Source organism: Pteronotus mesoamericanus, unplaced genomic scaffold (assembly GCF_021234165.1).
Source record: "Pteronotus mesoamericanus isolate MK-2021 breed Mesoamerican mustached bat unplaced genomic scaffold, CSHL_Meso_final contig_164, whole genome shotgun sequence".
NCBI lineage: Eukaryota > Metazoa > Chordata > Mammalia > Chiroptera > Mormoopidae > Pteronotus > Pteronotus mesoamericanus.
The window spans coordinates 25,733,522-25,746,418 of NW_026555065.1; the positions used below are offsets into that span (position 1 = coordinate 25,733,522).

General features: G+C 46.0%; 1 protein-coding gene across 1 annotated transcript in view; it reads left to right on the forward strand.

Annotated features, from left to right (window-relative positions):
* The window catches only part of RASGRP1 (RAS guanyl releasing protein 1), a 78,422-nt gene that overhangs the window by 44,050 nt on the left and 21,475 nt on the right, over positions 1-12,897 (forward strand). Inside the window, exons 4-7 of the mRNA XM_054564072.1 lie at positions 1,675-1,780; positions 8,039-8,101; positions 8,993-9,124; positions 11,046-11,199. Coding sequence (XP_054420047.1) covers positions 1,675-1,780; positions 8,039-8,101; positions 8,993-9,124; positions 11,046-11,199 — 455 coding nt within the window. The remainder of the gene's footprint in view (positions 1-1,674; positions 1,781-8,038; positions 8,102-8,992; positions 9,125-11,045; positions 11,200-12,897) is intronic.

Here is a 12,897-nt window from a genome sequence, read left to right on the forward strand (position 1 = left end):
TGTTTAAATGCCAGTGGAAGTAAAGCCGGGGGGCGGGGGGGAGAGAGAGAGAGAGAGAGAGAGAGAGGTTGATAACAAAGGGAAGAAAGTAGACACAGGCAGGATCCAAGTCCTTGAGAGAGGAGACCTGTGCGCAGCAGTGGAGGCCTTGGCCGTGGGAGGAAGCAGGGAAGGCAGGCCACAGCAGAATGGGGGTAGACTGGAGGGTCTGGCAACGCGACAATTTACTTTCCTTTACTTTCAGCTTACTTACATTTTCTCAAGGAACTATGACTTCAGGCCATCTTGTGAGAGTGAGCCAGGACTTCTGAATCCTGCGCTTAAACGCATTATGTCTTTTATTTACCACTTGAACACTTGGGAAGAGCAAAAATGACAACGTCTTTTGTATAATATATTTTAAAGAGCTATCAATGATAAAGCAATTCATGTTTATTCTTTCTTTTGATACTCTACTCTGAGTAATTCCAGTTCCCTGCAGGAAATAGAATTCACATGGTTTGTTTAAATGAAGACGCTTCAATGAAGGAACTATTTGAAGAGATGAGAGTGGATTTAGAGATGCTACGCCCAGAGACTCTCGACAGCCAGAAGTCATTGCCACGCTTAGGGCCCCAGGGAGGGAGCTGAGTGGTGTTAGATCCCAGGGAAAGACAGAGTCATGAACGAGGGGCCAACAGTGCGATGGCGCATGGAAGAGACCCGCAGCTCCTAGCAGGGAAGTGGGACCAAAGCAGAGGGGGACTGAGAGGACATATCCTGTCCTGACTTCTCTCTTCTCCCATCTCTTGCGGCTGCTTCCCGATGCCCGGATGCGGCTGGAAGCCAGCCGACACTGGCAGTACAGTCCACGTGAAGGACAGCGACGGGGTCTGGCAGCGAGCAACCGGCACAGCCCCTAGTACTTCATGCCATAACTGGTGAAAAGATTTGGAACCCCCTGTAAGGGCAGTCTTTATACTCAGTGTCAGTGTATAGAATGCATCTTATTGTGTGGCACCAGCCGGGATTTGGAACACTTAGCTAATCATGTTTGTGGATACATGTTATCGTGGATACCTATAACCCAGCCATAGTCTCCAAATACAATGTTGGTCCATAGTCTCCCTTCTCTACTTCCACCCAGAGGCATACGGCGCATAAAACTGAGGAAGCTTGTGTCAGGACCAGGGAGGAGCCACAGGAATGTATTTAGAAGGTCGCGTGTCTTTGCAAAAATTGCAAAAGACAGGTATTTTAATTGTAACCTATTAAGCCTATAACTTTTTTTACTCTGACCCTAGAAAGGACCCTCCTCCCTCCATTGTATGCGCTTAGGGCCTCACAAAACCTGGATCTGCCTCTGCTTTCACTAGAGACTCAAGCGCACGGTGCAAATTTTATCCCTTTCCCAAGATTCCACCACCTTCCCAGGGGGGGTGCCTAATGGCCATCAAAATGGACATTCTGGGAAGGGGAGAGAATAATTATAGCAGGAGGCTAAGAAAAGCAAAGAAGGGAGGGCCTTCTTTGTGGTGCTAGAGGCCGTGGAAGAAAAGCACTGTGCCCAAAGAACCCACCATCTGGGCCTGCGCCATCCGGGAACCGGGAACCAAGGATCGTTGCCGGGGGGGCCCCCCCAGGTGACTGATTGCTCTCCGGGGCTTTGCTCAGGTGCCGCTCTTTATGTTACAGATGCAGATGGAAACCTGTGTCGAAGTAACCAGCTGTTGCAAGTCATGCTGACCATGCACCGAATTATCATTTCCTCTGCGGGCCTGCTCCAAAAAGTGATCACCCTATATCCTTTCAGAGCATTGACTGGCAATCCCAAAATGGGATTCTTTGAAAAGTGTCTTGACATTGAAAGTATGCTTTTATTTTGATTTGGTTTGGAATAATCCTGAGTGATTAATGGGTTCATATGTCATAAGTCCTCTTACGGATATGGGGGGTGTGTGTGGGTGTGTGTGTGTGTGTATGTGCGCGTGTGTGTGTGTGTACATATGTACACGTATCTTCCATTGGGCAGGGCAACATTATTAATGTTGATTGTTTTGGAAAGTAGTCAAATCAGCAATACAAACAATCTTCTTCAGCATTCTGGCTAGTAAAAATACTTCTCTTGTGGATTCATCAAAATTCATCCTGTGCAGATTGACAAGGGTGCCAGCATGACTCAAATGATGACAAGCATTCTGGCTTTTCTGTCCAATTCTGGAAACTTCCCCAGGTTCTGATGAAAACTTCCTGGTGCCACAGCATCTGGAGGATCTGCTGGTGCCTTTTGCTTCAGGCAGCAAACCCCACTGGATTTGAACCTTCTTACAGGGTGTGAACTGAGTAGGGTGGAGGGAGCACCTTCCCTCTCCCTCTCACTGACGACGCTGTGAGCTGTGGCCCCAAAGAGAAGCTGTAGGTGGGGTGAGACTGTTTAGCGCCTGAAGCCCAGATCCCTGGCACTGAGTCATGACTTGCGGCTCCTCTAATCTTTACCACTCCCCTGACCCCTGCCTTTTCATCTGATGGCGCATGCCCAGTCCCTTCTCTCACCCTGCTTATAAATCTTTTCCTCTCATCTTGGAGGAGGTGTTTCCAGCGGCATTCCAAGGGCAGCGCGTAGGGAGGGGTCTGCATCCTAAGAGAGGCAGGTAGTAAGTGGGTGTCTCATCTACAGAGAATTTTAAAAGCATAAAAAACCCGACTCAACGTTGGTCTGCTTTTTAACATTAATGTCACATACCAGCAGCTCTAAACAATGTCAGGGATTAAGTATTTCTCACTGGAAAAATTGTTTGTTGTTTGGGAAAATTGTTTGATGTGGGGACTAAATTGTACCTGGAGTGCTCACCCACGGGGCGCATGGAACCCCCTCTCCTTCCCATCCTCCCTGCTGCTGCCCACAGAATCTTACCCCCTCAGCGACCTCTCCTCTCTCCTATACTTTTAAACTCTGCCTCTTCAGTGGCACCTAGCCCTTGGCCTGAAACGCATTCAGATCTCCCCAGTCGAAAAATAAACTCCCAGCCCTGCCTCCCTTTCATTCCATTGTTAGGTTAGAAATCTGATGTGCCTTAACGTTGTCTGCGCCCACTTACCTCCAGTCTCTTCCCTCCCACTCGCTCCTTAGTTCAGCTGTGGCCCCCAGCTCTGTACTCCGACTTTCCCCTCATGGCGCTAGGGACCTCCCAGGCGCCAAGCCCATGGCCTTTTCCCATTTCTGTTCACGCTGACCTCCCAGAAGCACGGGGCTTTGTGGACACCCCCCGCCTCTCCAGCTGTCCCTCCAGGGCTCCCAGCCCCGCGGGGGCTGGCCCTCCGCGCCCAGGCTGGCCGTGCTCCAGCTTCCCAACTGGCATCTTCTTTGCATACCCCTTACACGCTGGGATGACATCCTGGCTTTTTTCTCACTCTTCTTTCCCCGGGTGATGTCTCGCCAGGATTTTCACCACCATCCTTCTGTGTTGATGACTTTCAAGTCTCTATTTCTCTAATCCAAACCATTTTTTTAAAATGCTGGGAGTACTTTGTCCTGCAGACACTTCAATCTTTATATGTTCGGAAGTTAACTCATTAACTCACCACCCCCTCTCTCCAACTACTACCCCATTCATTCTGCGTCGACACCTGTATTCTCGCTTTCGGTTTCAGTGAATGGTGTCGTTACCCATTCAGTTGCCTAAAGCAGAAACATCTGAAGTGCTCTCAGCTCTGTCCTGCCTTTCACCTCCTACAGGGGCCATCACCCATTCCCAGGGTTTCGACTTCAGAAATGACTCTCCCCCGGTCTCTGCTCTCCGTTCCCATGCCACTGCCACAGTCTGGGCCCCAAGGGCTCTCTCCGAAGCCTCTGTCCCATGGTCTTCTCATCTACACGCCTCCACCTCCTGTGTATTATCCACCTCTGAAGTTACGTTCCTGAGAAATCAGGTAACCATTGCCTCAGAACCTCCGCACGCCAGAGGGGTAATGTCAGGCGCTCAGTTGCCAGGAAGTGGCCCTCCAGGGCCTCCTGCAGCTCAGAAACGCTCCGCTCCCCACTGAACTTCTCCACGCTCCAGACTGCAATGAATCGTCTTGTAGTTCCCGGGGCTGGAATGCCTTCTCTCTCTCTCAACATGCTCTGTAAAGTCTTTCCTGACCTTTCCACCTCCTACCCCTTTAAAAATACATCTAGTGTTTTAGGCCCTAGCTGGGTAGCTCAGTTGGTTAAAGTATTCACCCAATAGACCAAGGTTGTTGGTTCGATTCCTGGTCACAGCCCACACAACAATCAACAAGTAGACCAATTAATGAATACTTCTGTCTCTCTCTCTCAAAATCAATAGAAATTTTAAAAAATGCATCTAATATTTTAAAACAGTGTTATTGATTTGAAAAACCTATTTAATTTCTGTGACTTTATTTCATAGTGCGTAAGTCAACGTATGTCTCTCCTGTCTCTGGCCTGGCTGTCGTCTGCCTTGAAAAGCTTTTCATCTGTGATCGCAGAAGGTGTGAAGTGTTTCCACTCTGCTTAGCTCAGCGAGTTCAACCTTGTTCACCTCATGGTACACATAAACTAATTACTAAAATTCTGCAGCCCATCAAAAGATAGATATTTTTGCCAATCTGACCAAAAAAATAGGTATAATTTTGACTTGTTCACACCAGATAGCTATTGTTGTGTGGCTGTTATCATCTTTTTATTTGACAGTCTAAGGGAAAAAGAGGTCAGTGCCCCTCACTAAATAGTCAGGTATTGCACATTTTAACAATTCTTGTGGCACACCAGTTGAAAATCACTGTTAGCTAAATAAATCAATCTGCCTAAACTTTAGTCTGTAAATTTTGAAATGTAATACCTATATATTCGGATATTTGGAGATGACTTATTTTAAGTCATCTGTAAATCAAACCTTTGTATCTAGGTGCTGTAGTTTGAATTGTGTTAGTAATACAGAATTTTGCAAGGGTACTGAAAAATTAAATTACACATTACTTTAAGAAAAAATCTATAGTTTCAACATATATACATACATCATGTTGTAGCTTAGCTATTTACGTGTTGTCTCTCACACTAGACTCTCCCTCAAGGGGAGGAACCAAGGTTTATTTATCTTTGTTTCTCAAGAACTAAGTTTAGTGACCACCTCATGGTAGGACACAATGAATGTCACATTACTGTGGGTGCAAAACATTGGGATACTTTTTCTGTATCTCTCAGGACCTTTAGGTGAGAAATCTGGGCTTTCCTCAAGTCTGGCATATGGGGGGAGGGATTCTAAGAAGGGAATATGAAGACTCCCAGTCATCAAAACCCAGGTTAAACACAGCAGGCAAAACAATTTTTTCTTCATGCTTACTTTCCCTGCTCTCTGACTTGGAAGTAACAGAATTGTTAGTTAAATAAGCTAAGATGGTTTCCTATTTTTCCACTGCGAGAGAGAGAGAGAGAGAGAGAGAGAGAGAGAGAATTTAAACATGCTTTGAATAGTTCAGATGCCTGAAAAGTATAGTCAGAATGGCCCTGGCACTTCCCAGGCGCAGTACTAGCCGTGAAGAGAAGGAAAAGGTGTGGAGCCCGAACGGCGAGCCGCAGGGACCTTCACCCCGGGTCAAGCAGACACCTGAGCCTTGTATGGCCAGCCTGTGTTGTGAGCTTTGGCTTCATCTCCTCAAATGACAGAGTGGGTGCCGTGCCTCACCTCAGGCTGCCTTCGCTAGGCCTAGGGGCTCTGGTGACCTTGGAAGGCTCTGCCATTCTGCCTGGCCTTCTGCCTGCCCACACAGGCTCAGCACTGGAACTCAGGCCAACCGGATTTACATAGACCCGATGCCCACGCCCCGATTGCAGCCATGTGCCCTACCAGAAGGGATGTTTGAAGAGAAGGATAAGAAACCACCAGGAGGAAGATAAGCTCCACATCAAGGGTGCCATGTTGATTTATATGTCCATTTGGTTGTTTTAAAAGAGATTGGCTTTTGTGCCTTATTCAATAGGAAGAATAAAAATTTCAACAAGCTGATCAAATAATTAAAAATATAGACTCTAAGACCTATTTATCTGAACTGTGCCTTATGCTTGAATATCTTGGCATCAAGGGGATGCACTTTCTTAGTGATATGGCATAACGATTTTTGTAACCTCATTCTCATTCCTGCTTTTTATACCCCAGAAAAGGCAGGTGTCAGAACCTGTTACTTCATGAAGTTTGCCAGTAGCCTGGGCTTCTTTTCATTTTGATTGCATTTGTTGATGTGTGTGTGGTTTTGTGTTTCTGTTTTAGGGTCCTCAAGGACAGATTTCATAAGCAGCAAATCCATTACAATATGTTTTTAAAATTAAAGTCATCTTATTGAAAGTACAGATTTCACAACCATAGTTTTTCTTTAGGGGTTGAAGTTTAGCTTGTAAACCTTATTCTTTCTATAAGTCTTGCATGTTCCACCAAACATTTTTAAGGGGCCTTGAAAAATGTTTGAATAATGCTAATTAAACACTTCCAATGTTTTTAAACAATTGTGAATTTTACATTTTAGATTATTTTTAAATATTCCAGAGGCCTTTCTGAATTCAAAATAGCTTTTATAATTCTAGTAGTTTGAAGTTATAAGCAGTAAAGCTAACATTATCTTAGATGTTCCAAAGTCATGCATAAACCTAAGATACCAATTTAAAACCACAAGTCTAAAACACTTAATTATACATTCCAAATTGAAGTTTCAAGGCTATCCTTCTAATGTACTCTTACTCAACAGGTATAGATGGATGCATTCCTAATAAAAACATCAGTAATACGATTTGGACTGTCTCTGCTATGCTTAACCCTGAATTTCCCAGGGGTTACAGTGTGCACGCCCACTGAAGGAAGACTGCTCCTGCCCTAGTTAGTAACTGAGATCTCTGCCGGCTTCTCCCCCGATTCATCACGGCGGCCACGCTGCAGTTCACTGAGAGCTGCATTGCAGTTGTCATGGTGGCGCTTTTAGAAGAGGAAGAGGGCAGATTCTTGAAGGCACGCAGGCCAGACACCCCAACTGCTCGTTCTGTATATGGAAGAGAGTAGAGCCCACCCAGGTCCAGTAGAGAGTGGATCGGATTTTGCATTTCTTCCACTCTTAAGTGAATATTCTTTCCATACAGCTCTAGAGCAGCAATTTTCAACCTTTTCATCTCATGGCACACATAAACCAATTGCTAAAATTCTGTGGCACACCAAAAATATATTTTTTGCTAATCTAACCAAAAAAAGTGTATTTTTGATTCACTCACACCAGGTAGCTATTGTTGTCTTGGCTGTTGCCATTTTTTTTTTTTTTTTTTTTGGCAGTCTAAGGGAAAAGAGATCAGTGTCCCTGACTAATCAGGTATTGCCTGTTTTAAAAATCCTTGTGGCACACTGATTGAAAATCACTGCTCTAGAGACATGTGAACTTGATGGAATCTTAATGCTCTTTTATAGTCTTAGGATGGCACCATTCTCATGGAACGCTCCAAGTAATACGGATCCTTAACGTGGTCTCCATTTGTGTTTTGGATTGTTCACATGGCTTTGTCTGACTTACCATCGCACCTTACAAGGTCACGCTACTGACATCCTCTAGGTGTATATTATCATTTTCATATTTTTGTCATGACAGTAAACCTCAGTGCTTATTCCTTCCCCTTCCTCTCTGATTCACTGCACAAATTGTTTATCAGTTACTGGAAACATTTTCAAGACAAGAAGGGGCTGCTCTTTTTAACTTGTCTCCATTGGACTCCTGGTCTCCTGGGCATGGGCAGGGGGTCTTTTGTCCCTTCTTCACTTCCTACTGGTCACCTGTGCTGGGGCTTTCCACACCGCTGACTTCCTAGTCTACTTCTGCAGAAGAGGTGCTGTGGCCTCCCTCCATTGCCGTTTGAGCATGATTTAGATAGAACGTCACCATATCACCCATCTAAACATGGCCGCACCAGTCAAGTTGGTTTTTATCTGAGAGATAAGAAAACATTTTCATTTAAAAGAAATTTCGGGGGTGGGCAATGGTTTTGTTTCCGTACCAGAGGCTTCCATTTCCCTTAACTGCAGCCCACGTATGAGGATGCCTTGGCGAAGAATTCACCAGGGCTTTGCCTGAAGATCTGCTATTTTGTGAGGTAACCGTTCTGCATGCATTTGGGACTTTGTGGAGCAGGGTGCCCCGTTCCCTCCATGGCTTCCCTGCCATCCCCATCCTGAGCGCCTGTCTGTAGATCACCTCTGGGCAGCTGGGAAGGGCAGCCGGGGCTGCCTGCAGAGGAGCAGAGTCCGTTTCTTTCACTGTGCCTGAGCTTATGTTGTATACCAGCGTTTGCCTCTGACAGCACTTTGGTATCCAGTGACATAGAGAGAGGTTATCTCGTTTTTTTTTTTTTAGTCCTAATTATAAAAGTAATATAGCTCAGATTAGTGCATTTTGAAAATACAGAAAAAAAATGTAACTGTAGTAATAATCACTCATCTCTAACTACCTATTTTGGTATATTTCCTTTGCCTTTTTTTCCAAGCAGATTTTAAAAACATAGTTGAGACCAAAACACATACGAAGTTTTATATCCCATAGTGTTAACTTTAATATCATTGAAAACTTCTCTAGTAATTTAAACCTTTTTGTGATATTATGTTCATGGCCATATACTGTTCTAAGATAGGATGAAGCGTAACTTACAGATATATTGCCCCATGACGGGACACTTGGTTTTGTCTGTAGCTGTCTTATTTATGACTATCTTTGATACTCATGACTGTGCCTAACCCTCTGTGGTGGCTCCTTTGATCATGATGCGCCTTATCCTAGCAGAGCATTAAATGTATAGAGGGACAGAGGGTTGTTGACAGGTGGTCTTCTTCCCTCCCTGGCTCCTCCACCCTGGCTCCTTATATTCTATATCCCCAGGAATCTGAAAGGGCAAACCAGCCCCTTTTTCTCAGTCCTCTGTGGGAAGAGCCCACCAAAGTGTGGGTCCTTGCCTTTGGTTTTGGATTGTTTTTTGACTCCCACCTTGCAGGTATTGGATAACAGAATTCTGGATCATGTTTAAAACGGATGCCAGCTTGACAAACACTATGGAGGAGTTTCAGGAACTGGTGAAGGCTAAGGGGGAGGAGCTACACTGCCGCCTGATCGACACGACTCAAATGTGAGTGTCCAGGTTTTGAGGAGTCGCTCCAACCACCTCCCTCCTAGGGCAGCACCCAGTCTGCTCAGCCAGCCTGGCTCCTGCTGTGCCTGCCGCGCAGTCCCTGCTGGGAGATGCCCCGCAGACAGGCAGGTGCAAATCACCTCACCCAAGTGGAAAGCTTGACATTTAACAAGTGAGCAGAGAAGCCCCCTGGTGATAAAGCTGTGGGTGACTAATGTTCACAGCAGAAAAAATGTAAGACTCAGTCAGAAAGAAATTGGATAGCAAGATACTGACTAAAATGTGTTCAGATCGTGAGAAACTGAAATCACAGTGACTAAACTCTGGCTTCTTGCCAGCTAATGCCTGGAGGACGTCCTGAACTTGAAAATGTGGAAGGGACAGCTGAAAATGTATTGAGCAGAGGGCTTATGACACATTTGGAGTCTATGAAAGACACTTAGACTTCAGGAGCTGGGAGAGAGTGTAGGAATATTTCACACTGTTTCTTGGATTTCTTATTTATAAGGTTGGCTCACTCTGGAAAATGAGTGCCTTCCCTAATTTGGGAGAGGAGGGCGCACACGTTGTATACTAAGATTTTCACAGTGTGTGGCCACATTATTTTGGGATAGTGCAGACCCCTAAGATGTAGATTTCTAGAACGTTTTGAAACTCTAGAGACCATGTCATCCAACATCCTGTGAAACTGAGGCTCAGCAAGGTTGTGTGACCTGTCTGGGGTCACACCACGGGGTAAGTAGTGGCAGAGCAGAAGCTGCGCTCTACAGTTCCTCGGTGCACTGTGTCAGAGCCACGCAGGAATGATTTAAAAATCACGTTTCATAGCCCCAAACAAATCAGTTTATCAGTTTGGATTCTCTGCTCCTCTCTGCTAAGAATAATACAATTTGAAAGGTAAAAGAGATTTTCAAGTAACAATTTCCTCATTTTTAAGATGCAGAGCCTAGGCCCCGGGGCAGTTCTCAAACCCAGATCTCCGTCCCAGCACGCCCCCAGGTGGCTTTCCTCTGCTGATGTTTCCCCCAGTCTGTTCTTTAGGAATTAGTCAGTGATATTGCCTGACCAGGTATATTAAACTTGCAAAATCTGCAGTGCACCTCAGGCTCTGTAATTTGCTCATTGGCCAATGGGGCTACAGAATTTGTAGCGTTTGCCAAACTCGACCACAGAACCCTTCTGTCAAGAGACAAGGTTCTCAGCAATACCAGTTTGGGAATCACAGATCTGCAACCCGCTAGCTCTCAAAACAGCTGCCTCACTTTGCTTTAGCGTAATTGAAACTAAATCAGAAACACATGGGTTGGTTATTAGAAAATAGTGGTGGTTGGGGGGTACCCCAGGGTCAGTAGGCTTCCTTGGGGACATCAGCTGCACCAGCTGGGGACATTGAGGCAATGCCCCAAGTCTGCTTCCAGTGCCAACATGTTCCTACACGATTCCCTGCAGCGTGACATCTCGCATGGTTCTCTGTGCTCTTCTGGCGTGAAAACTTACTCCTACCTTGAGATTTCCAACCAGTCAGAGAACCCCTGTTACCCTTATGAGAATGAGGGGACACACAGTAGACATGCGGAGGCACACATGCCAGGCACTAGAGAAAGGAGCCCAGACCAAATGCCAGGAAATGGTGGCCAAGACCTGAGACTGGCCTTCCCATGGCCTTAAAGTGAACACCTTTTACCCAATTCCCACGGCATGTTCAGAAGGTTCATAGGAAACCAGCAAGGCTCCCTAGCTGCAACCATAGGAAAAATTGATTTGGGAAACTGGTAATGCATTGTTTTCACCAAGGAAAGTTAGCTAATGGTTCTTTATATATTCTTGTGAAAAACGTCAGTGGATTGACTTGCAATCAGAAGCAATTTTGATTTATTCTTTTTCCCCATCTTCTCTCTTTCACGTTTAACCACAAAAGCAATTCCCGTGACTGGTCCAGGAAACTTACTCAAAGGATAAAATCAAACACCAGCAAGAAACGGAAAGTCTCCCTGCTCTTTGACCATCTGGAACCAGAAGAGCTGTCAGAGCACCTCACCTACCTGGAGTTCAAGTCCTTCCGGAGGATATCCGTATGTACCCAAGGGGCAGGAGAAAAACTTCCCTGGGGTGTTTCTGAACTTAAGCAGAGAAATTCAACAGTTTGTTCACCTCGTAACCACAGAAGCCACCCCGGGGCTGGTAGGTCTTCCTGGCAGACTTTGTACAGTCCAGAGGGTCAGTGTACTCCGAATTCCTGTGTCCTCCCTCCATCTTCCATGCCCGCCCCACCCCTCGCTCAGGTGACAATACAGTGGGCACACATGCATATGTGAGTGTACATGCACACATGCCCCTTTGACCTCTGATAGTCATTAGGCTGCCAGAAACTTTGTTTTTTAATTTTTCTCCAATAAAGTGGAGATATGTCCTCTACGAGACTGAGTTCATTCTAGGATAGGTTCTGAATAGCTCTAGGACATCCCAAAATAAACCAGATGTTGCCCGTCCAGCTCAGAATATCCTAAACCCTTGAAATGGTGCTGATATGGACCAGCAGTCACTGATGATTCTAGAGATAGTGATGCTCACCCAGACTTGCTCTTTAAAACTTCGTACTTGATCCCAAAGAGGACTGATTCCATACAAAAGAACTTGTCAACATCAGATGCCAACAGGCCCTCAAGGGCCCATATGCTTTCCTGAGAAGTGACCTTTACTCAGCCCCTGTCTATCCTGAAAAATAGTCTTCAGCTTTGTTCTAAATGGAGACTAGTTGCTGCAGGTGTGTTGACCTGTTTCGCCAGATGAGGGAATGGCGGCCCAGAGGGGTGGCTCAGCAAGGTCGCACGGCTTATTGGATTAAGATCTGGGGCTAGAGGCATGTGCCTGTCTTGGTCACTCAGCGCCAACTTACTGAGCCTGGGTCTGTTTGAAAGGAATTCTGCAAACCAGGTTACAGAGGTTATTTCATCTTTTCTCCCATAATGCTGATGTCTGTTTTTGCATAGCTCTTTGCCCAGCCAGCCCAGGACCCCCAGCTCCCATTTGGAAATAAGTCTCCAAGCAGTAATCTGTGCTAGCCCCGTGTTCACCTCACTGGCCCCCCTCAGGCCAGAGCCACAGGACCCTGCTGGGAGGCGCCGCCTGGGTAGTTTCCACTTGGCAGTGCCTCCCCTGCCACGGGGAGGGACACCGAAAGGAGCCATTTATCACGCTGCCGATCTGCGCTGTGCTGGGGCCCAGCTGGCAGGGCTGCCGGGTCGGGCCTGCAGGGTGTCTGCCGCTGCCGGGGCTCACTCAGACCGGCAGGGCAGCCGTGGAAGGTCGGCGCGGAACAAGGCCTCTGGCCCGCGCTGCCCCGCGGCTGAGCCAGTGTTCTGTTTGCAAGAGAGAGCATCACTTGGGACCTTCATTTCTTTTGAACAGCATAGTCTCCTCAGAGAAAAATACTTTTGAGGGGACTTTTTGTTTTTCCTACATGGTTATCAGTTTTCCCAAACAATTATTTTTCCGCCTACATGAGATTGGAGGGACATTTCTCCCTGCTGTGAATTGAGTGACATTTGATCTTTTCTGTTTATTATAATACTTGGGGAGGGGGGCATGGTGGTGATATAACTGGGATAATCCTTTTAAAAATAGTTGAATATGTTACGTTTATAGTGGGAGGGGTATATAAATGAGTTCACTGGAATGAGTCATGGGAATTTTCTCATAGAACCAGTAAGATTTTTGCTTTGTCTGTCTCTCCTAAGTAGTAGTTTTGGTCCTGCTCATAGTTTTCTACT